A 22,106-nucleotide genomic window follows, 5' to 3' on the forward strand; every position below is an offset into this window, starting at 1 on the left:
GCGACACTTCAAATCTGTAAATCCCAACCCCAGCAAGCTAGTTTATTAATCTCATATAAAAAGGCGTAAACTACTTAACTTCCATTACGTTGTTTGAAATTAGCACTACTTTGTACAATGACATACGGCTAGGTTGCTGTTAATTCTGTCTACAGATGTGATGTTTGTGTTCGGAGGAAATGCAGAGGATGATGAAAGTAAAGTTTGGCTTAGTCCTGAGAAGCTCAAACTTGACGACAAGGAAAGCGAATGGGTGAAAATGAAAAACTGTCAAAAGGGCTCATTTGATCTCATTTCCGGAAGAGGTTGACCTCTTTTTTAAATCTTTATTATCTCAAGACGCCTAAGATTTGGGTGATTTCCTAACCCTACGTCCGTAGTGTAGTTTAGGATTATTACAACATCGCCAGGTACATTGGTTAATTTGTCACAGCATGTAACTAGCAATACATTAGTTCGAGAACAGTTTAAATATTAAACTTAGGTACAGTTTGTATCACCGCTGTATCAATCACAAAGCCCCTCATTAGAAACATCATCACACTGTGTTTTGGTGTGTGGTAAACTACCAATATTGCAGTAGTTTGTCGTGTGTGCTAGAGTTGTACAATTTTTGTAACAATGCTATTCACATTAGATATCTTGTACACAATGTACTATCAATCAATCGTGGCATGTGAGAAGTACGACCCTGTTACTGAAACACCAACATTGATGCACAATCTACCCAATGGTTGTGTAAAGCTTGTGGCAATGGTGGATCAGTTGTACGTGATTTGCAAAGGTCAGTTGCTTTTTTACATGATAGACTTGTATTTGATTGTTCGACTCTTAAAAGTAGGTTTTAACCACACAGCTGGAGAAAATCTTTCTTTGGCAAAATACGACCCGGAATCCGGTGAATCACATGATGTGAGTATGATTGATGGCGTTGGTGAGTTTCGTGGTGCTTGTGTTGCTCACGGACATATCGTAGTATCATATGAAAGGTACGTGAAGACATGGATCCAGAGATCTAATTGTAGCTACTTTATATATATATATGTTCACCGGCTTAGTGCAGCAGACAAAAAGTAACCGTCAGTGACAATAACCAACTACAACTTTTTTAATTCATCACATTTCAGCCGCAACTTGCTTTTCTTAACCTTAAACCTCCGCCAAAAATGTGTTTAACTTTGCAAAATATGCACATATTCCAAACAAATCACTGTCCACACCAACTGTGGTCCTTAGTAACTGAGCTAAAGCAGTAATCGGCACACTTGCGTGCTGTGTGTCCTGACGTCCCTGTATATTACTTGGGTTACGGGCTGTTTTATAAAGCTTATTTTTATAATCACCGCCTGTTGTTTAAAACTATCTATTCCTATGTGTTTATATTTTGCTTTCTTGAATACTTTTCAATAATGTGAAGACGTTTCCAGTGTAATTTGAATTTAAACGCAATTTCCAAGATCCGGAAATCAGATTGCCGCGGAGGCTTTAATTTTGCGAAAGCCAACTGTATAGCTTTTTCATACAATTTCAGCGGTAGCTAATATAAGAAAAGAGTAGAACGCCAAATATCAAATTTTCAACATTTTTTAAATGACGCATGAAACATGAATGTTTTTATGCGGTTTAAACTAAATATTTCATAGATCCGGGAATCAGATTGCCTGCATTTCTGCTTACAACTTTGATGCAAAAGAGTGGAATCTTGTCATTGAAAGTGAAGACCTTTCAGACTACTGGACACTTGTTCCTTATCAGAACAATCCTTTTGAGTAAATCACTGGAGGCCTCATGGGCGTTCTTATTACTTGTATAGCTTATGTATCGCTGGTTTTGTGGAAAAAACTATTTCTTCTTTTCATAACTTTAAAATTTGTTAATTTGTTAATTTGTTTTATTATTCTCGAGGAAAGCTGTGATTCACTTAAAAGTGATGAAGTTATTTTTATTTTGAATCTATTACATGCTTTTAAAACTTAATTCAATCACTTGTTTAGAAATGTTAAGTGACTAACTGCAAACAAAACTAGCACTTTTTGACATTCTGATGTTAAGTTCAATTATGGATTTTTGTGGTCGTTTACCTTGTTTTTTTTTAATTCTAAACAATGTGGGCATAACGGAAATTATTAATAGCCTATTAAAATCTTCATAAATTAATTTAAATGTTTGCGCTTTTTGACTAACATTACAATAAGTGTGATTTATTTAATAATGATTTGTTTTTCTTTGTCACTAGAATCACATCTCTGCGATTTGTACATATCCACGCTATTTTAGTTACGTAAATTTGTGAAATAAGGGCTGCATGGTCGGACTCAGGACTCGACAAAATCGCACATTTGACTGGAGTCGGACTCTGGTTTATTTTTTTGGCCGGAGTCGGACTCGGGTTATTTTTAACCGATTCCGCAGCCCTGAACTCTCAAGTTTGAGAACCACAAGGCTGTTGTACAGTATTTTACCAGCTGGCTAATTTCGTTTGTCGCTAATTCGTGCAGAACGCTTTAAACAACTCTTGACGTTTCGCGCCAGGGCAAGCTTGATGCTTTTGTGTTCCACCTACAGTTACGTCACAATAAAAACAACACGTCACAATGGAGTGATCGTGTTCGATTCGTTTCTCGCCATAGCTACAGAGCAGACTTTAAAATTAGATTAAAATGAGAGCATTTCAGTTTTACTAAACTAGATTAGAATTAAATCCTTTTAGTTTTCTCAAATTAGATTGAAACTAGAATTACTTTTAAAACATTGGACACTTGGAATTTAAACTAGAACTACATTTAAATATTCACAACAAATTTAGTTTTTATTGCAAATTATTCTAATAAGAACGTGGATGGCAAATATTTGTTTGCCAATTTTTATACGTTTTACCACCTACAAGTCGTTCCGACCAAATTATTATTTAGTTGTCCTAGTCTGCTGTAGTAACGCTTTTGGAGCAAGACTTTTATGCTGCTCTTAAAGTTGTTTTCTGGCCACTCTGCCCTTGTGACCTCTTAACCTCTTATAGGTTGACCCCATGTAACCCCAGTTAGACACTTCTCCTGAATTATTGACACTAGTTAACCCCATGGCCTTTTTTGATCCCATTTTAAACCTATATCTTATTGTAACCAAATGAACCCCTGCGATCAAGCCTAAACTTTGTAGCCTACTCCTGCTTAGCCCCATGACTTTTTGTGACCCAGTTTAACCTTATTATTTCTTGTAATCCTTAACTTAAGTCACTGTTTTCATAAAACTTCTTGACTTAAGTCATTCGGGCAACCAACTTGACTTATTTTCAGTCTTTCGAACAAATGACTTGACTTTACTTAAGTCTTTTGGGCAAAAAACTTGGGTTGAAATAAAGTGTTTTCTTTTTGTAATAAAATTGAGCTATTTATCCAATTTTTTGCAAATCAAACAGTTTGCTTGCTATGTGTTGCGTTTTACATATTTTTTAGTTCAGTTATTTCTCATAATCGTGCGAGTTTAAAAATTCCAATTCCACGACGTGACTTGAAGTTGACTTGCGCAGCTGATGACTTGGACTGGGACTTGTTATTTATTCAAAAAGACTTGGCTTGGAAGTTATTTTATAAATGACCTGTTTACAACACTGAACCATTTAGTGTCCTAAATGCGTCACATCTCCTTTGAAATTAGTTTTTTTTTTAATTCTTTAATGTAGACTCGATTTGTTTGTAGATTCGCGCACAGTAAGCTTTCTTTATTAGTAGGTTTTTAAATGGCAATAATACCGCAATAAGCGCAGTTTGTAAACCGAAAGCCATCGCAGATTCACCATATTTTGTCGATCAATCAAGCAAGGTAGGCTAAAAAAACAACTAGCCTGTGATGAGGTTCGAACTTGCGACCTCGGCCATATCGGGATCGTCGCTCTGCCAACTGAGATATAGAGGCTCAGAGAGGAGCGAGTCGAGAAACAACCACAGCACTGTTGCTAGCTACATTTTGTTAGTTCAAGCAACTTTACATTGAGCTCAGTTGATGTTCACCAGACCGATTTATTTTGGTCTTGCCTGAGTGGTTGCTTACCTGGTGTTTAGCAGACTGAACGAAACTTGATTTCGACTGCAAACATTTTTTTCTCGTCTTGTTTGTGATAACACGAGTAAGATGTTGTGTTTTTAGGCTTGCTTGCGTTAGTTGAAATATCTGCGCATCAGTAATAATAAGGTAAGAACAGTGTCGTTATTCACACGACATTATAAATGCTGGAAGCTAAGATAGCGTCCTACTATGATACTGCACAGAAACGTGTAGGACTGTAGGTCCAGTGTGGCGCCGTTCTGAATTTGCAAGCTGCTAGGAATACTGATTGATAAATAAGTGAAATTTAGGTTGCGTATGGTCAGGTCTCAATTATAAGCAAAGCCCACTTCACAACCTAAACTGTGCAGCCATTTTTCGCCAGCGAGACAAAAATTTGACTGGAAGTGTACAGTTCCTTATTATTACGCCAAAACGTGCAAAAGTTAGAAACAGCGTTTTTTTCACAGATATTTAAAATGTTGGAAGCTAAGTTATCGCGTCGTAGTATAACACTGTAAAAAACGTATATCGTTCATTTTGGCGTCATTCTTAATTTACAGGATGCTATGAATGTTGCTTGTTTAATAAGTGAAACTTGTTTTGTGAAAGTGCTTCCCAACCTTAAGGCTTGCGGCATCCTAAAGCAAAGGTGAATAGATGGCGGCTTTGGCTCACCCTAAATATTTCGAAGTGGTTTTCGGTAATGATAGAATAACGAAACTGCAAACAATATAGGAAAATGTTTCTTGATTTGTTCACTATAATCGTACACACGCAATTATCTCTAAAAGCTAACCAACCAAATAAAGTTATCTTAAAAACAATTAAAAGTATCTTTCCTCATATAGAGCAGGGATGGGCAATTATTTACGACATGGAGCCGCATGAAAAACAGGAATCTTTTGGAAGGCCAGGTCTAAAAAAGTTTATGAAATATAAATTAATGTAAAGCGTCATTAAAGCTATAAATGAAATTGATATGACAAACTGATAAGATAGGTAAAGATAAGGTTGCCCTACAAGAATGATGCTCGATAATATCGGATTTGTACCAAATACCATCCGATACCAAATTCAGATTTGAATTTTAGCCATAATTTGCGTTTGAACGCGATGGTTGTTAACTTAAAAGGTGAATTTGTTAAAGCATAGTAGGATAACAACTTGAGGTAACTAAACATCTTTATGCTAAAGCAATTTTGCATATTAACCTACAGAAATACCGATGAACGTTTTATTTCATCTAACTTGCTGGTTTTAGCATTATGACGTCATTTTGTTTTTGATCGGATTGCGACACTAGAATATCGGGTATCGGAACAAAATGCCAGGTATCGGACATCCCTGGTCGCAAGTTTAATTTGGTTATAAAATCAAGCAGGGCTGCGGAGTCGGAGTCGGACTCGGGACTCGAGTAAGAACTTGTACCGAGTCTCGAGTGCGACATGCGCAAATTTCAAAACTGATATGGCCGCCAACTGGAAATCGTAAAGGTGTAACATTTTATGGTGGAATATTTTCCAACCATGTATTGTGGGTGAAATAATTATACGACACCCCTATAAGTGGGTTGCTGAATATCCACGTTATTTTAGTTACGTATAAATTGGTGCAATGCAGGCTGTAGAGTCAGGGCCGGACTCGGGACTCGACAAAATCGCACATTTGACCGGAGTCGGACTCGGAACTCGGGAGTCGGACTCTGGTTTATTTTTTTGGCCGGAGTCGGACTCGAGTTATTTTTAACCGACTCCGCAGCCCTGAACTCAAGTTTGAGAAACACAAGGCCGTTGTACAGCATTTTACCAGCAGGCTAATTTCGTTTGTCGCTAATTCGTGCAGAACGCTTTAAATTAGTCTAGAAGTTTCGCGCTAGGGCTAGCTTTTTGTTTTTGTGTTTCACCTATGGTTACCTCACAATGAAAACACCACGTCACAATGGAGTGTTCGTGGTCGATTGGTTTCTCGCCATAGCTAAAGAGCAGACTTTAAAATTAGATTAAAATAAGAGCATTTTAGTTTTCCTAAACTAGATTAGAATTAGAATTAAATCATTTTAGTTTTCTCGAATTAAATTAGAATTAGATCTAGAATTACCGAATTTTTAAAACATCGAACTTTAACTGGAATTTGAACTAGGATTACATTTAATTATTCTCAATAAATTTAGTTTTTACCGCAAATTATTCTAATAAGAATGAATGGTAAATATTGGTTTGCCGATTTTTATACGTTTTAGCAAAGTGCATCCACCGACAAGTTGTTCCAACCTAAGAGTTTTAATTATTATAACTTAGTAATGATTTTGGAGCAAGACTTTTATGCTGCTCTCGATGTTGTGACTCCCTGTTAACTTTAAAGTTTTTATTGTGTGGCATATTGGATGGGGGTTGTAGTACGACGTAGGTATATCAAAGCGCATGCAGAAGTAGGTGTCTTTTTAAACGTTTCAATAACTCTGTTAACTCTGTTATTAACTTTGGTAACTCCAGCCATTATCTTAAGAGTTATTCAAAACGTTCACAACATGCTACCTACTTCTGTATGGGGTTTGGTATTCATTCCACGTCTAACTACAACCTCCAGCTATTATCTAAAGATTTATTCGAAATGTTCACAAAGTTCTACATACTTTGTATGGGCATTAATATTCTTACTATGTTTTTTATTATAGTTTCAGCATAGAAAGTGTATTTTCTGAATTACAACAAAGAAAAATTAAAAAAAACGCTGTTGAAAATGAAACAATACTTTGCACAGACTCAAGCAAGCGACATTTTGCAAAAACTCAACCTGTAAGTATATTATTAAAATTATTTTTTATCTGAATCATTATTCTTTAATGTTTAAATGAAAAAAAAACACTAGTAACGTGTTAACTAACAATTAGCAAATAGATCTTTCGTTTCGTTCCGAAATAAACCACTACGTATTTCTCTTGGCTATAAACTTGAACGCTATCACGTTGATTAAATGGCAAAGAGTTCATGTAGAGCGCACGATTAATTACCGACTAAGAGCTTTTGTGTTTACGGTGCAATTTACGCTGTATCGGCTTATGCCCCAGATTTATTGTCTACTCGCACCAAAGTGTAAAGTGCTTACTGGCTTGCATTTTCTCATGCGGTCAACACAGGATTTTGGGTACTTAAGACCGCATTCCGCTTTTAAAGGATCTCTTCTCTGTTCGCCCTGTGCTGTTTACAGTGTTGATTGTTTGCCGCTCTACAGTTTTAACTGGGTGTTCGTTTATCAACTATTACAATTCTAATAACCTGTACGTCTTGTGGTTGGCTAACGAGTTATACGCACGCAACTTAAAATTAAAGTCAGGATTTCAACAACAGTAAACTCGTGCCCGACGCTCTTAATAGCAAAATAATTTGATTTCTTGTCTATTTCCAACAATTTTATTTTACATTTTAAATGAAAAGCAGATTTATAACTCATTAAACGCTTCTTTTCCTTTACAATAAAACGTGTTTTGTAACAGCGATAGATTAAGTTAAGGTAAAACTTGTGAACTTAAAGAAAAGTTTCACGCCCACAAAAACATTCTCACCAATATCAATAAGTCATGAAAATTTCAACAAATCTTCTAAAGCACGGTTGTGCGAAAGCTTGTCAAGATTTTAATACAAGTTGTCGTTAAGGAGTGGCTCTACGTTGTTTCCAGGAAAGTTTATAATTTTCATATTTTTTTATATTAAGGTTTGAATTTCGAGCCTTTCCGAGGTATTATATAGTATGCCGTAATCATTTAATCATTAACCAGCGCTCATTTAGCAGGGCTAGATCATGGTTTATTAATAAGACATATATTTTATTTGCTCACTATAACCCGATAAACGTATTTGTTTTCTCATCTGTATAAAATGTTTGTCGTAACAGCAATAGACTGAGTGGAGGCGAAACGTGTGACATTCAGCTAAAATGCGGAGACGAAAAGTTCCACGCCCACAAAATCGTTCTCTCTCAAGTATCTGAGTACTTTGAGAAGCTCTTTTATTCTGAGGTAAGTGAAATTCCCCCCAAAGGGAATAAATACCGGAAAAATATAACAGTGTTTGTAATTTGTGACACTTAAATCCAACTGGAGTTAGGTCAAGTTATTTGCAAAAATAAGTCAAATCTTGGACGAAGTTTTAACCATAGCAAGTCAAGAAATTATTATTTAAACAAAAATCTATGAATTTTGACATTTGTAAATGCTTCCGATGCTAAGCGATATTTCGATTAGCAAATAAAAAACAAACAAAATAATTTGCATGAAAAATTTTTGATAATAGCCCGTAATTTAAAACGTCAGCTTATTTCAAGTTATTTGGCTCGCGGACTAAATCTAAGTCACATTTATTTGTCCAAAAGATGCAAATAAAGTCAATTTATTCTACACAAAATCGTAGTAGGCCAATATAAAAACGTCAAGTTATTAGTTCCGGTACATTGCAAGTTTAACAGTGCAATATGACTTAATCGAACAACTTATATCAGCAAATTGTATAAGGTGTCTTTTTGCTTTCGTTTACTGTTTTGATCTTAACACTCGCTTATATTTTTATCTAGATGAAAGAAAAATATCAAGACTCTGTGGAATTGAATTCAATTAATAGAAAAACACTGAAAACAATCTTGGATTTCGTGTATACAGCCAAAATCACCATTTCAACAGATGATTGGTTTGATATAATAACTGCTGCAAATTACCTGTTGATCCAACGTATGTAAACAATGTAACATGTTTAACAACTGTTTCTAACTTTGTCGTATTGGGCAGTTTATCTAAAAGATGATAATAAAGGTATTTTCATATTTGGGTGCACTATGCACGGATCTGTAATGTAGCTTGATATTAAACTGCAAACCCAAAAAGGTCGAGTAATTCGACAGCATCTTTATTAAGACGTTTCGATACGAGCTTTTATCATCTTCAGTTAAAACATTAACTATTTTCATATTAATATCCTTTTTTCACACATTATGCAACATATGTGTGTTGGTATTGGGACACTTCCCAAACTAGTTTAGCGAATAATAGTTTGTTTTTATAATATTTTACAGCATACTTAGCTTTCGCGAATGAAATCTTGTCTACTACTATATTAAAACGTGCAATCTACTACAGACATTTGTTTTATGACCAAAAGCTATCTGTATATAGCCAAATATATTTTTTACGTTAATCGATTTATTTACAGAGATTCAGGAGTATTGTTGCAACTTTATTTTGGAAATTCTTGATTTTAACAATTCCGTCCAAGTTTGGTTAAAAGTGCAAAAGTTTACAATCGAAAACTTGATTAAAGGATGTGACAAATATTTGAAGGAAAACTTTACTAAATTAACTGACACTGTAACTTCCAACTCAATGGACTTCAGCACATTTGAAACCTTTATTGCAACAAGATCTAAAGATGTAAGACAATTTTCAATGATTGTCAAAATAATGCCTGAAATAACCATTAGATTGATTTTAGGCAAAAGCAGTCTAATGGCGAAAAAGCGGCTTTTCAATTCACAGTGGCTTGGGTCAAACACGATTTGGAAGAAAGGAAACATTTGTTTCCACAACTCTTTGAACTGATTGATTTGAAACTATTAAGCCACGAATTTTTTTCGTATGACGTTGCTTTTGAGGTAATTTGATTTTGTTTGCAAGGCATGGCAACTACGAGAAAGAATATATAAATTAACAATTTAAATCATGGTTTCGTTTATAACCTGGAAAATACATTATTTTTTAGGATTTAGTGCAAGAATCCAACGAGTGCTTACAGAGATTCTCTACACATGTAAAATATTTAGTCGGACCTCGTAAGCATCTGTCTGAGCTTTTTTTTTACTTGAATATTTGATTATTTCAAATTACTTTTAAGGTCCATCAAGCAGCATCTTTGCACTAAATAAAAACTCTACAATTTTGACAATGGTCGATACAAAAGAAAATGCAAAAAAAGATATTGCAGTAAGTCAAATATTGTTTCCATTTACTATTTGTTTCACAAACCCTAATTATTGTTAAAACTTTTAGAAGATGGTTGAAGAAAGGCAGCAATCAAGTTTTGTTGTGTACAAGAACTACTTGTATATGGTTGGTGGTGTAATAGATGGAAAGATTTCAGACTCTGTTACGAGGTTGGATTTAAGGAGCCAATATAAAGGTTGGGAAGTTCAACCTTCAATGGTGCGTAAACGCAGAAAACTGGGAGTTGCTGTGATTGGAGGTATAAGTACGTTGTTCGTTCGTAATATCCAACAAATTTAAATACAGATGTACTATAGAGGACAATCACCAATAACTTGTACTTCTATACGCTTCTAATGTTGTTATTCGTACCTGCAGATGTGATGTTTGTGTTCGCTGGACATCCGGTTGGTGGACTTAATACTTGGCTTATCCCTGAACAACTTAAACTTGACGACAAGGAAAGCAAATGGGTGGAAATGAAAAATAAAATAAAAACTGGACTCGACCTCGACCTCGTTCCTTGCAAAGGTGCCATAGATGTTTTTTTAACTAAATGATTGCAGACTTTATGTATTTTTCCAGCCAAACCTTTATTCAAGTCAGTATTAGAATGACTTATAGGTGGTTACAACATATAGGTGGTTACAATTTAGAAAGGCAAGGTCGGATCTTGGATTTTTTGTTTGGGGCTTTAAAATTTTTAAAGAGGATGTCACAAAGTTACGTCACAACGTGACGTCATAAAAATTGTCTTACAAAAACTGTTGTTGTTAAGCGAAATCGTGAGCAAATACGTAGCCGAGATGCAGTTTAAAAAAATTATGCATATAAAATAAAATGTTATATTGATCTGGTGTTTTTTCTTCAATCAAATTTTTTTTCAATCCTTTTCGGCATAATGCGGGTCACATAAAATTCATTTTCATTAAAATTTTACGAAGACTGGCATAATAATCAGTAAATATATTTGTACGGTATTGAAATCTTTTTAGACATTTTATACGCTAGCCTTATGTATAGTTTAACAGCAAGTCCTGTCAATACGACATAATGCAATTATTAGGTTTTCTGAAAAATCTTCTGAAAAAAAACTGTGGGAATTTTGGTGATAATAACAGGGTCTATTAAACTCTTTCTTATTATATCCAAATCTTTACAGGCATGTTATACGGGCTGAATTATAGTTTCCTGGAAGGTGGTACATGTGAGAAGTACGACCCTGTTACTCAAACATCAACATTGATGCACAAACTACCCGATGGTTGTGAAAAGCTGGTAGAAATGAAGGATCAGTTGTATGCGATTTGTCAAACTACGCATGGTGTAGGTAAGTGAGATATTTACCGAAGTCAAAGAAAGAAATATTTTTATACCAAAGCGGAAAACTATGAAGGTAACCAAAAACGATAAGCATTACAACTTACTTTACAGCTTGAAACCAAATTTTAAAGTCTTCAAACTATAACGCATCTGGCAAAATATTTATTTGACAAAACACAACTTATACATCCATTATATTTTGATCATTGTAGATTATGTTGTATTTTTAAGGTCCCAATACCTTTCGGTTGTCAAAATACGATCCCGAATCTGGTGAATCAACTCATGTGAGTAAGATCGTAAAAGATGGTCAGTTTCGTGATGCTTGTGCTGCTCACGGGGAAATCGTCGTTTCATATGTGAGGTATGTGAAGTGAATAATAAGTTTATAAAACTTCTTATCGAGCAAAAATAAAATTATAAAAGTATGTCGCAGGCTACATCAGTGGTTCTCACCCTGGGTGCCATTTCTAATGCTCAATGAGATATTTGGGAATCTTTAGGAATTTCATGTTTGCTATTGTTAGTAATCATTTTGATACAACTCTTTGTGTGGGATTAGACATTAAATTACAATAAATTAAATCATAATTCCTCATTGTTTAGAGTTAATTTCTATTGTTTCAGTTCTGTTAAAACTAACATTTCAGTATGGCACTTAAACTTTAGTAGGGTGCCGCAATCTATTTATTTATTTATTCTCCGGGTACTGCAAGCCGCAAAAGGTTGAGAACCACAGTTGTAGAAACTATATAGTTAACATAAAGTGGGATGTACTTTATATACTTTACATAGCCATTAGCCACAAAAAACACTATTAAAGTTTAAAGGATGTTCCACAAGTTTCTGCAATGTTCTTACAAGACAAATTAACGCTACAAACCTCACCAATTTATAAAATTGGCATAAAACGATTAGAATGCACGTTTTTGTATCTGCGTTTCATAACGTTTCAAATTTGCACAACTTTAGTTATTTACTTTAAGCTAATCTTTGTAAATTGCCGTATTTGTCTGAATAAGGTAATCAGGTGGTATTGTGTTGATTAATTTCGACATTTACTTGATAAAGAACGGTTGCGCGAAAGCTTGTTGAGAATCAATACAATGTCTTATATAATGCCACCTGATTTACCTAATTTTTAACATGATTTACCACAATTTAAGCTGTAGTTGTTTCACCACTTTAATGCTGATGTCATTTTAAAGGCATTGGATTTTTCCAGTAGTTCCAGTTTGTATAGATGCTTACAACTTTGATGATAAGAAGTGGAGACTTGTTACTGAGAGTAAAGATACTTCAGACTACTGTAAACTTATTTCTTACAAGAACAATCCGTTTGAATAAAACCGCTGGACCAGTCAAAGAGTATTAATTTCACTTTCCATAAAGATAAAAAACAAATATATGACAGAACTGATTTATAGAAGTTAAGAGTTCAGTGCATTCCGTTTCACTTTCTGTTTCACCGTTTCTCATATCTTAGTTTTTTTCAAATTGCTTTCTTAACCCTTTTTATGTTTTCCGACTTCTGTTTTCGATTTTAAAATTTTATATTTTATTTTATCTACAACATTTTGTCCCATACGTTGACAAGTAGCAGCATTTCAATTGCTGGTTAGAAGTTCATTGGCCCTTCTAATAATGTAATTTAACACTTGGTTTCTACTATAATTCAACTTGAACTCTAGTTTGAATTTCCCATGTTGCCCGAACAAGGCTAGAAAATAGTTTCCTTCTGATAAGGAGCAACTAAATGTGCCAGTGTCTGCATTTCGAGTTGTTATTTTATCGTCTTTCGTTCCTTGTGATTCAAGAATTTTTCATTCCAACGTTTTAAAAAATTTTAACATGTTTGACATAATGCTGTTACGCTTTTTAAGCCCATTTTGTTATATATGAAGAAAGCACTACCAGTTGTTTAAACCTGCTTCATCCGGTAGTTTATTTTACATTTCGTTCTTTGTTCTTGTCAAAACATTCGTATACACAATGTTTATAATCTGTGAAGTTTCCCCAGACATCATGTGCTAACCAGAAACTTTTAACGGTAAATGTTTAGAGTCGATAGCAAAACACAAAATAAAAACCTTTTGTAGCATTTGCATGTAATACTCGCTGTGCCTCAATGCCCTAGCTAATATTACGTCATTAAAACGTGACTGGTGTCCACTGAGGTGTGACCACCGCCCTTACGCTCCTTAGCTGTTCGCCGCTCTATTTAATTTTACGCGGGTCAATTCTTTTAAGTCCAGTCAAGTGATTTAAAAATGGTGACTTAAGTGCAATAAGGAAAGTAAGTCATTACTGCTGTTTTGTGCAACTATTAGAAAATGATTTCAGCACAAGGCGAAAGTCTATTGGCAGATTAAAGCGTCTCCTAATCCACGTAAGAAATCCTTCCTATAAACCGAGCATGCTAATTTGGATTTGCAAAGTGCAAAAGTTACAGTTAAGTCACTATATTGCCATTGTGACAACTACAAAAACTATTTTTGTAATGGTTTGAGTTTGCTAAGCATTTCACAAGCACAAAAAAGTACTGTTCAACCTGTCGTTAATCTTACCTTTTGCTAGAAATTAAATGTACTTGAGGTTTTGAAACGGCACAATAGTGTCATGCATTTCATTGCCACAAAGTGAAAGTGTTTGAACAAGAGATATTGAAAATCCTTGGTTTAAGTCTTACATATAAATAAAAATGTTTAAAACACCGACAACTAAATTACATACGAACCTGACAACATGAACAACATACAACACAAGAAACACACAACACAGAACAATAAAACTCAAATCATACAAACACAAACGCTAAAACCAATACTATTCCACCTGGCGTCTAACTTAACTCTTTGCTAGAAATTATATCTCACTAAATCACAAGAAAACGTACAACGCACGAACATACAATACAACACAAATCATACAGAGCCTAAAAGAAATACTACTTAATCTGGCTTCTAACGTATGTATTTTTAGAAATTAAATCTACTCACAAAACTTAAAATTTCTTTTCTACGTACAATGTAAATATAATAAAGCCACAAGCCAGCTTAAATTTACAACAAAAATAAAGCTATTATCCATAGCATTTGAACCAAAATCTTACTAAGAAGTAAAACATCCCATACCTTTTATATCGAGGACGACCATGAATATCTTCATTTCAGCAAAGACGATCCTTCCTTCACAGAATCCAACTCGAACATCGCGCGACACGCGCAAAGTGCATTGTGACGTCATACGAAAAGCGTGGTGATCAGTTGATTGTTGTTTGACAAGCGACTCGCCTCTCGAGCAAGAGTGAAATGTTTTTATGCACACGTCAATCAAAATGGCCAGAGTCAGTTTAAGTTAAAATCCTCAACTAAGACCCGCGTCATAATTTCCTTAGTGTTTCCAAAATTTACGGGGATTCCATATAGCTTTCTATTATAAAAAAGACTTTTTATTATTCTCTTTAGATAAAAAACATTAAAGATTTATTTGCAACGTTCAAAATGCTGCCTACCTCTGTATGGGCTTTGATATTCTTACTACGTTTAACTACAACTTCCAACAATTTTATGTTCCAGTGTTTTCTTTGTTTATTACTACTGAAGTTAAGATACTTTAAAACAAAATTTAAAATCCAGCCGGCGCTTTTTAATCAGTGACATTTTTCAACCCTTTATGGAAAACTTTTTGTGACCCGGTTTTAGAACAACGAGGGACGAAACAAACACCCCTTTAAAAAAAAGGAGTTTTGCTGCGGTTATATTATATGACCTAACTGTTTTATTATTTTACAGTATGTAACCTACCGGTTTAAATAAGCCCTACTTTTATAATGTTTTATTCATTCAGGGCTGTGGCCTAGGTTATGAGCTAATGCAAGTGACATGCCAGTAGATGGCTTCTCATGTATTTTAAACGTTGTGGTTCTGTAAGGATCGAAGGAATAGTACCAAACACAAAACTTGTAGGGTTTGCATCACCAGGTTTCGTAAACATGTGTGTTATATAGTCCTTGTAAACAACGTTTCCAGAGCTCTTTACCTTTACAGGAAAACCAATTGCATCATTGTTTATTTGGAATTGTAACCGAAGCAGTAAAGGTAAACAACCTTAATTATATCGTTATTATGGATAAAAAGGCCCATCCTTACTGACGATTTGTAAAACGTTTTCATTAGGTTAAACAAAGAGGCCAAACTTTAATATTTAAATGTTTTTCTAACAAAACCCGTTCGACTGAAAATTTTAGATGAGCGCTTATCGTACTGAGGAGTTGTGCGACTTTGTTAGATTCGTTCACAAAACACTCCAGTTTCGGTTTAAAGATTTTGAATTTAATCGATTTCAAACTATTAAATAAACACAAAACATGAAACTTAAAACTATTATCAAGCGAATCACAGCTTTCTACTTCAAAGAATTTAAAAGCAGAACTATAAATACATTATAAAAAAAAAGATTTTAACGAAAAGGCGATATATCAACTATACAAGTAATAAGAACGCCCATTGGAGCCTCTAAGCGTTTTACTCGAATGGGTTGTTCTGATAAGGAACGAGTTTCCAGTAGTTTGAAAGGTCTTCACTTTCGACGACAAGATTCCACTCTTTTGCATCAAAGTTGTAAGCAGAAATGCAGACGACCTGACTCTTGGAACTGTAAAACATTCCGAAGTGTTGTCACCTTAAAAGTTTCCCAGAGCATAAGATGCACTTGAGGAACTTTACTTTGCGCAGCTTATAACCAACCTTCCTGGTTTCGCATTTTATTAATCGTACCTAATATACTAAAAATAGTAGAAAAATAACCACAAATCTAGCGTTACAGGAAAGTGTTAAAGAAAGCAAAATTTAACTGAAATATTTTATTCTGTTTTGTTTCGAAAATTTTTATAATATGGCACTCTACACTTTACATTACTTTAACTACCGCTAAAGTAAAGAATCTACAATGAAGTTTTTTAAATTTACCACATACCTTTCATATGATACGACGATATTTCCGTGAGCAGCACAAGCATCACGAAACTCACCAACGTCATCAATGTTACTCACATCATGTAATTTGCCAGACTCCGGATCGTATTTTGCCAACGAGAGCGTTTTGCCAGCTATATAAGAAGGTATAAGCGTAGTTTAGACTTAATATTAGCACATAATTCATCTTGATTTAAAAAAATTAAGCAAACGTAAGCCGATTACTAAATACTCACCTTTACGAATCACGTGCAACTGATCTTCCATTGCCACAAGCTTTACACAACCTTTCCGTAGTTTGTGCATCGGTGTTGATGTTTCAGTAACAGGGTCGTACTTTTCACATGTCAAGCTTAATGGAGAGCATATTGTGTACAACACACCTTAAAATAATGCAGCATAAAGACGGAAATCTTGCTAAGTTTCACATTTTTAAATTGTGTTGCATTAGGTCGACAAATAACTCACAGGGCTTCTTCAATTAAAAAAAATATTTACCCTTAATTATTCTATTTTCTATAAATATTCTGTTCCAAATTAATGTGGGAAGGCGCAAAAGCCCCTGGGGTAAAAATATTTTTTTTGTACATCTCGTTAGCCCAAAGTATGGGATCACTAGAGGCATCACACTCTTCAAATTTGGACCTAATTTCGAAGAGTCACATCATACTGTTGGACCGTATATCAACGAAGACAAGTTTCTTTTCAATTGTTAGGTTAATAAGAGAGTTAAGATGATCAGAAAAAGTATAACTATTTTTTTTGATACTATTAAAGTACCGCCTATTTAAATTTGCATCCAAGTTAAATTCAATCGGCCAATTAAGCGTACACGAGAACAAGAAGTTTAATGCGTATGTAAAAATCCTTGTTACATCTAAAACACTCTTGTATATTAATGTCCTATAATTCAAAACCAACACCTGATATTTTTGGACAAATATGGCCAAATAAATTGTGGGTTTAATATGGTCAAAGAAGAAAAACTAAAATTGAAATGCGTAAAGATAGGGTTTTTAGATTATTAGAGCCAAACTTCGATATGGTGTTATCTTTAGATAATAATTTGGTATCGACACCGACCACCCTATATAGTGTTTGCAACGCTGCATTTTTACAAAGGTAATTAATTATAATAGATTTAAAGTGATTAAGAAGTATAGGCTGTGTAATTACGACGTACTTTTGTTATAAAAATGTTTTTAAACAATTCACCAACAATGACAATGGTATACCATGTGAAGACGTTTTGCTCAAAATTTACAGTAACCAAACGGTGTGAATCTAAACCAGGATCCACCTAACGTATTTACCAGTAAGCCAAACATAGAACGAGCAACGCGATAGATGTCTTGGTAGCTGCAATGATGATACACTTGTGGTACCGGTAATTTTTTTATAAACTTCACAGGAGGACGAGAGTCGATACTCCCATTTTATATCGGGTATCGACTGCGATCAAAAAGTATGGACCATCAGACGTTACAAGATCAACAAAATACCACTGTTTACATATTTTATATAAAATTACTTCGCCTCATAACGATAAAAGTTAAAAGAACATTAAATTAATTCCAACCTTTGCAAGATGTGAGATCAAGGGAACATTTTTTGTATTGTTTTATTTCTGTCCATTTGCTTTCGGTGCCTTCGAGTTTAAGTTTCTCGGGAACTGTCCAAATTTTATTCCCATCATCATCTACTGCACATCCACCGAAAGCAAAAATCACATCTGTTAAGGAAAACAATTATTTTATTTGAACACGTATGGCTAAACGTGTTTAAGCATGCCAAAGCAACTAACCATTTTAACTTAAGATGCAAATCAATATTTTGAATAGGGTTATGTAACTGACTGGTAACTATTGTTCCGCTAAATACAAATACAACTCCACTCTTTGAACCCAAGAATAAACATATAAGTACAAACGGCGTTGAGGTTCGAACTCACGACCTCGGCCATACCGGGACTGTCGCTTTACCACAACTGAGCTACAAAAGCTTAGAGAAGAGCGAGTGACGAAACAACCATACCACTGTTGCATGTTGCATCGAATTCGTAAAACACGCATGCTTGGCGAGGTTCGAACTTACGACCTCGGTCATATTTGGAACGTCGCTATGCCAACTGAGCTACACAAGCTCAGAGGGGAGCAAGTCGAGAAACAACCATAACACCGTTGTATGCTGCATCCTGTTCGTAAAACTAGCCGGTAGTGAGGTTCGAACTCACAACCAAGGCTGCGGAGTCGGTTAAAAACAACCCGATTCCGACTTCGGCCAAATGTAAGATTTTGTCGAGTCCCGAGTCCAGTTCTGACTCTACAGCCATTTCACCATTTACGCAACTAAATTAAGGTGGATTTTCTGCAATCCACTCATATTGGTGTCATGATTGATCCACCCGCATTACATGGTTTAAAAATATTTCACCATTTGCTATTCCACTTTTACAATTTACATTTTGCCGCTTTAAAAGTTTTAAAATTTGATACTGCGCATGCGCACGTCGGACTCGGGACTCTTAGTTTTGGTAGTTTTACGCGGTCTTCCCGAGTCCCGAATCCGACTCCGAATCCGCAGCCCTGCTCACAACCTTGGTCATACCGGGACCGTCGCTCTACTAACTGAGCTACACGATATCCGTCCTATCCAAATTGAAATGTTATCATGGAGCTTTGAAATAGACTCCCGCTACAGTGAACGCCTACCAAGCGTTCAGTTGCCTACCTCCGACCACACAAACTCCAGCATTGCTGCGTTTGTGCACCATGGAGGGTTGGTTTTCCCAACCTTTGCTTTGGCATCTTAAATCCATCCTCAGAACAGAGTTAGTTAACTTCTCCGATGTTAGGCCACCAACCATATACAAGTAGTTCTTGTGCACCACAAAACTTGTCTGCAATCTTACTTTGTTTCGTTTCTGCAGAAACAGGCAAGTATGTCACCAACAGTAAAAAAATGACTTAAAACGAAATGGTGTAGATCTAACTAAAGATACTATTATCTTAAAGTCTAGCTTTAGTTACGTTGTATTGGGAAAATAAATCTTCATTAATTCCAGTAGGTGTTCGTATATTCATATTAAAATGCTAATTTTTATTTATACTTACAGCGATTTCGCTTTCTACTCCTGCTTTTATATCCAACATTTTTAGAATGTTTGAGTGTTTGTTTATCACCAAAATGCTGCTTAGCGGACCTGAAAATATATTTAAGTCACGAAATATTTGTGCTAAAATCTAAATACACCTTGACAGATACTTACGGGGCCCAAAAAAATACTTAACATGTTTAGAGAATCTCTGTAAGCATTCGTCAGATTCTTGCACCAATTCCTGAATACAATTTGTAAGTTTATTTTTAAAACAATATGTTTTAAATTGTTTTATTGAACATATTTGTTTTCCGCGATCGCCATATCTTGCAAACAAAACGAAACTTACCTCTAAAGCAACGTCGTACGAAAAAAATTCGTGGCTTAATAATTTTAAATCAATCAATTCAAAAAGTTGTGGAAACAAATGTTTTCTTTCTTCCAAATCGTGTTTGACCCAACCCACTGTGAATTGAAAAGCTCTTTCTTCACCTTTTGCCTTAAAATAAACCAATTTTAATCACAAACATTTGTAAATGTTTTGACTAATAATCTTACGTCTTTCGGTATTAGTGCAATGAAGGCTTTGAAAAGGAGAAAGTCCACTGAGTTAATTGTTTCGATGTCAAAATTTACCAATTTTGTGCAAACGCTGGCACAACGGGTGAAATCAGGAATTTCCGAAAGGCAGTCACAACAATATCCACGTATTGCTGTAAAAGTTGAATTACATAAGAAAGTATAGCTACAAATAAAAACATTTGGGGAATAAATCAAAATAAAAAATAGAAATAATGGTGAGTTCAAATATCATATGCTTAACGAAGTGGTTGGCAAACTTGTTTTAGTCGCGGTTCAAAGTACTCTTTTTTTAAGCTATTGGACGCCCACTAAGTAAAAGCATTTACGAAAAAGTGGCGGATCAGGATATTGGATTTTAGGGTGAAATATTACACGGTGCCTTTATGCCCAAATCACTACCATATCATGATGTAAAACATACTATAAAACAAAGAATATACTAAGCGCGAAAAAAAAAATCAATTACATATTATTTAAGTTGGCAAAAAATATAGTTCGACAGGCTCTCAGGACCACCTGGACCTTTCCAAGCTGAGCCAATTTAAAAATTCTATGCCACACAAACTTTTAAAATAAAGTGCAATAAACTATCACGCGGCCCACAACTGTATTATAACACAAAGCTATTCAAAAGTAACTCGCGGCCCACTAAAAATGGCTCTGCGGCCCACAGTTTGCCGACCACTGTGCTAACGCTACCTGTGTTATAAATTATCTTATACAAAACACCTAATTATACAATACGAAAAAGCAGGACAACAAACCTCAGCTAAATAAAGTTATAAGAACGAACTTTAGTTCAAATCAAAAGTTAGGCTAGCCTATTCAACACAACTAGGTCAGAAAAATAATTAGAAACTTCTACATTATTTACATACGTTCGATCAACAGGTAATTTGCAGCAGTTAATATATCGAACACGTCATCAGTTGAAATGGTGATTTTGGCTGTATACACGAAATCAAAGATTCTGTTCAGTGTTTTTACTTTGATTGATTTCAATTCAACTGTATCTTGACATTTTTCTTTCATCTAAGAAAAAAATTATTTTATTGAGTAAAGTAACGTGAAAATTAAAAAAAATAAAAAGACAAAAGCCAAAAGGCCAAAATATTTGCAATGTGTGGCTATTAAATTTTGTAAATACACTTTTGTCCCAGAGGTATCTCTTTTAACTGAATTACAATTACCTCAGAATAGAAGATCTTCTCAAAGTATTCAGATAATTGAGAAAGAACGATTTTGTGAGCGTGGAACTTTTCTTCTCCGCATTTTAGCTGAATGTCACAAGTTTTGCCTCCACTTAATCTATCGCTGTTGTGAAACACGTTTTATCGACAAAGATCAATATTAGAAAGGTTTATTTTAAGTTTTAGAAAAGCATATCTTGTGGAATCATTAGGCTCTGTACTATGATACAGCTATACATACTCATAAAAATAATGAATGCCATCGAAAAGGCTAATAACGAAATCAACCGAATCTGTCGATCAAGACGCAAGCAAGGTAGGCAAGAAACCAACTAGCCTGTGGTGAGGTTCGAACTCACGGCCTTGGTCATACCGGGGCCGTCGCTCTACTAACCGCAGGCTTAGAGGAGAGCAAAAAACAAACACTGTACCATGTTTGATCTTGTAATTACTTCTTTCCTATTGGTATACACGTTTTAAAAATCCCTTATTTGAGTGTTTTAGATAAAATTCCGAGTTTTATAAAAAATACTTACAGGTTGAGTTTTTGCAAGATGTCGCTCGCCTGATTCTGTGCAAAGTATTCTTTCATTCTTATCAAATGGGGAAACAAAATTAATAGAATATAAAGCTATAAGAATGAGAAATTAATGTTACAAACCTTACACGTAAATAACCTTCAAATGTGGCGGTTTCTTTGTAAATAAATAAGTTTATTACCGGTACAACTCATTTAACAGTAATGCCATGTCGTAAAACCTTTTCAGTGCAGAATCGCATGTCAGTTTTGCTTTACTGTAAGTTTGCGGGATTTACCGTTTTTAAGTTTAATTTAGTTTTGATTAAATACACCTTCTACGCTTAAATCATAATACACACTTTAAACTAAACAAAGTTACAACATTAGAAACAACATAAACGTCTTACTC

At 34.8% G+C, this 22,106-nt stretch overlaps 1 protein-coding gene across 1 annotated transcript; it reads left to right on the forward strand.

The window, feature by feature from the left end:
• Positions 1-9,925: 9,925 nt before the first annotated feature.
• LOC146165620 (uncharacterized) lies at positions 9,926-13,209 on the forward strand. The gene is made up of 6 exons (XM_083382882.1): positions 9,926-10,009; positions 10,076-10,268; positions 10,388-10,540; positions 11,172-11,339; positions 11,564-11,696; positions 12,541-13,209. The coding sequence occupies exons 1-6, from the start codon at positions 9,971-9,973 to the stop codon at positions 12,677-12,679; spliced, it is 825 nt and encodes a 274-aa protein (XP_083239008.1). The 5' UTR covers positions 9,926-9,970; the 3' UTR covers positions 12,680-13,209.
• Positions 13,210-22,106: the final 8,897 nt, after the last annotated feature.

This window comes from Ascidiella aspersa, chromosome 2 (genome assembly GCF_963924565.1).
Source record: "Ascidiella aspersa chromosome 2, kaAscAspe10.2, whole genome shotgun sequence".
Taxonomy (NCBI): Eukaryota; Metazoa; Chordata; class Ascidiacea; order Phlebobranchia; family Ascidiidae; genus Ascidiella; species Ascidiella aspersa.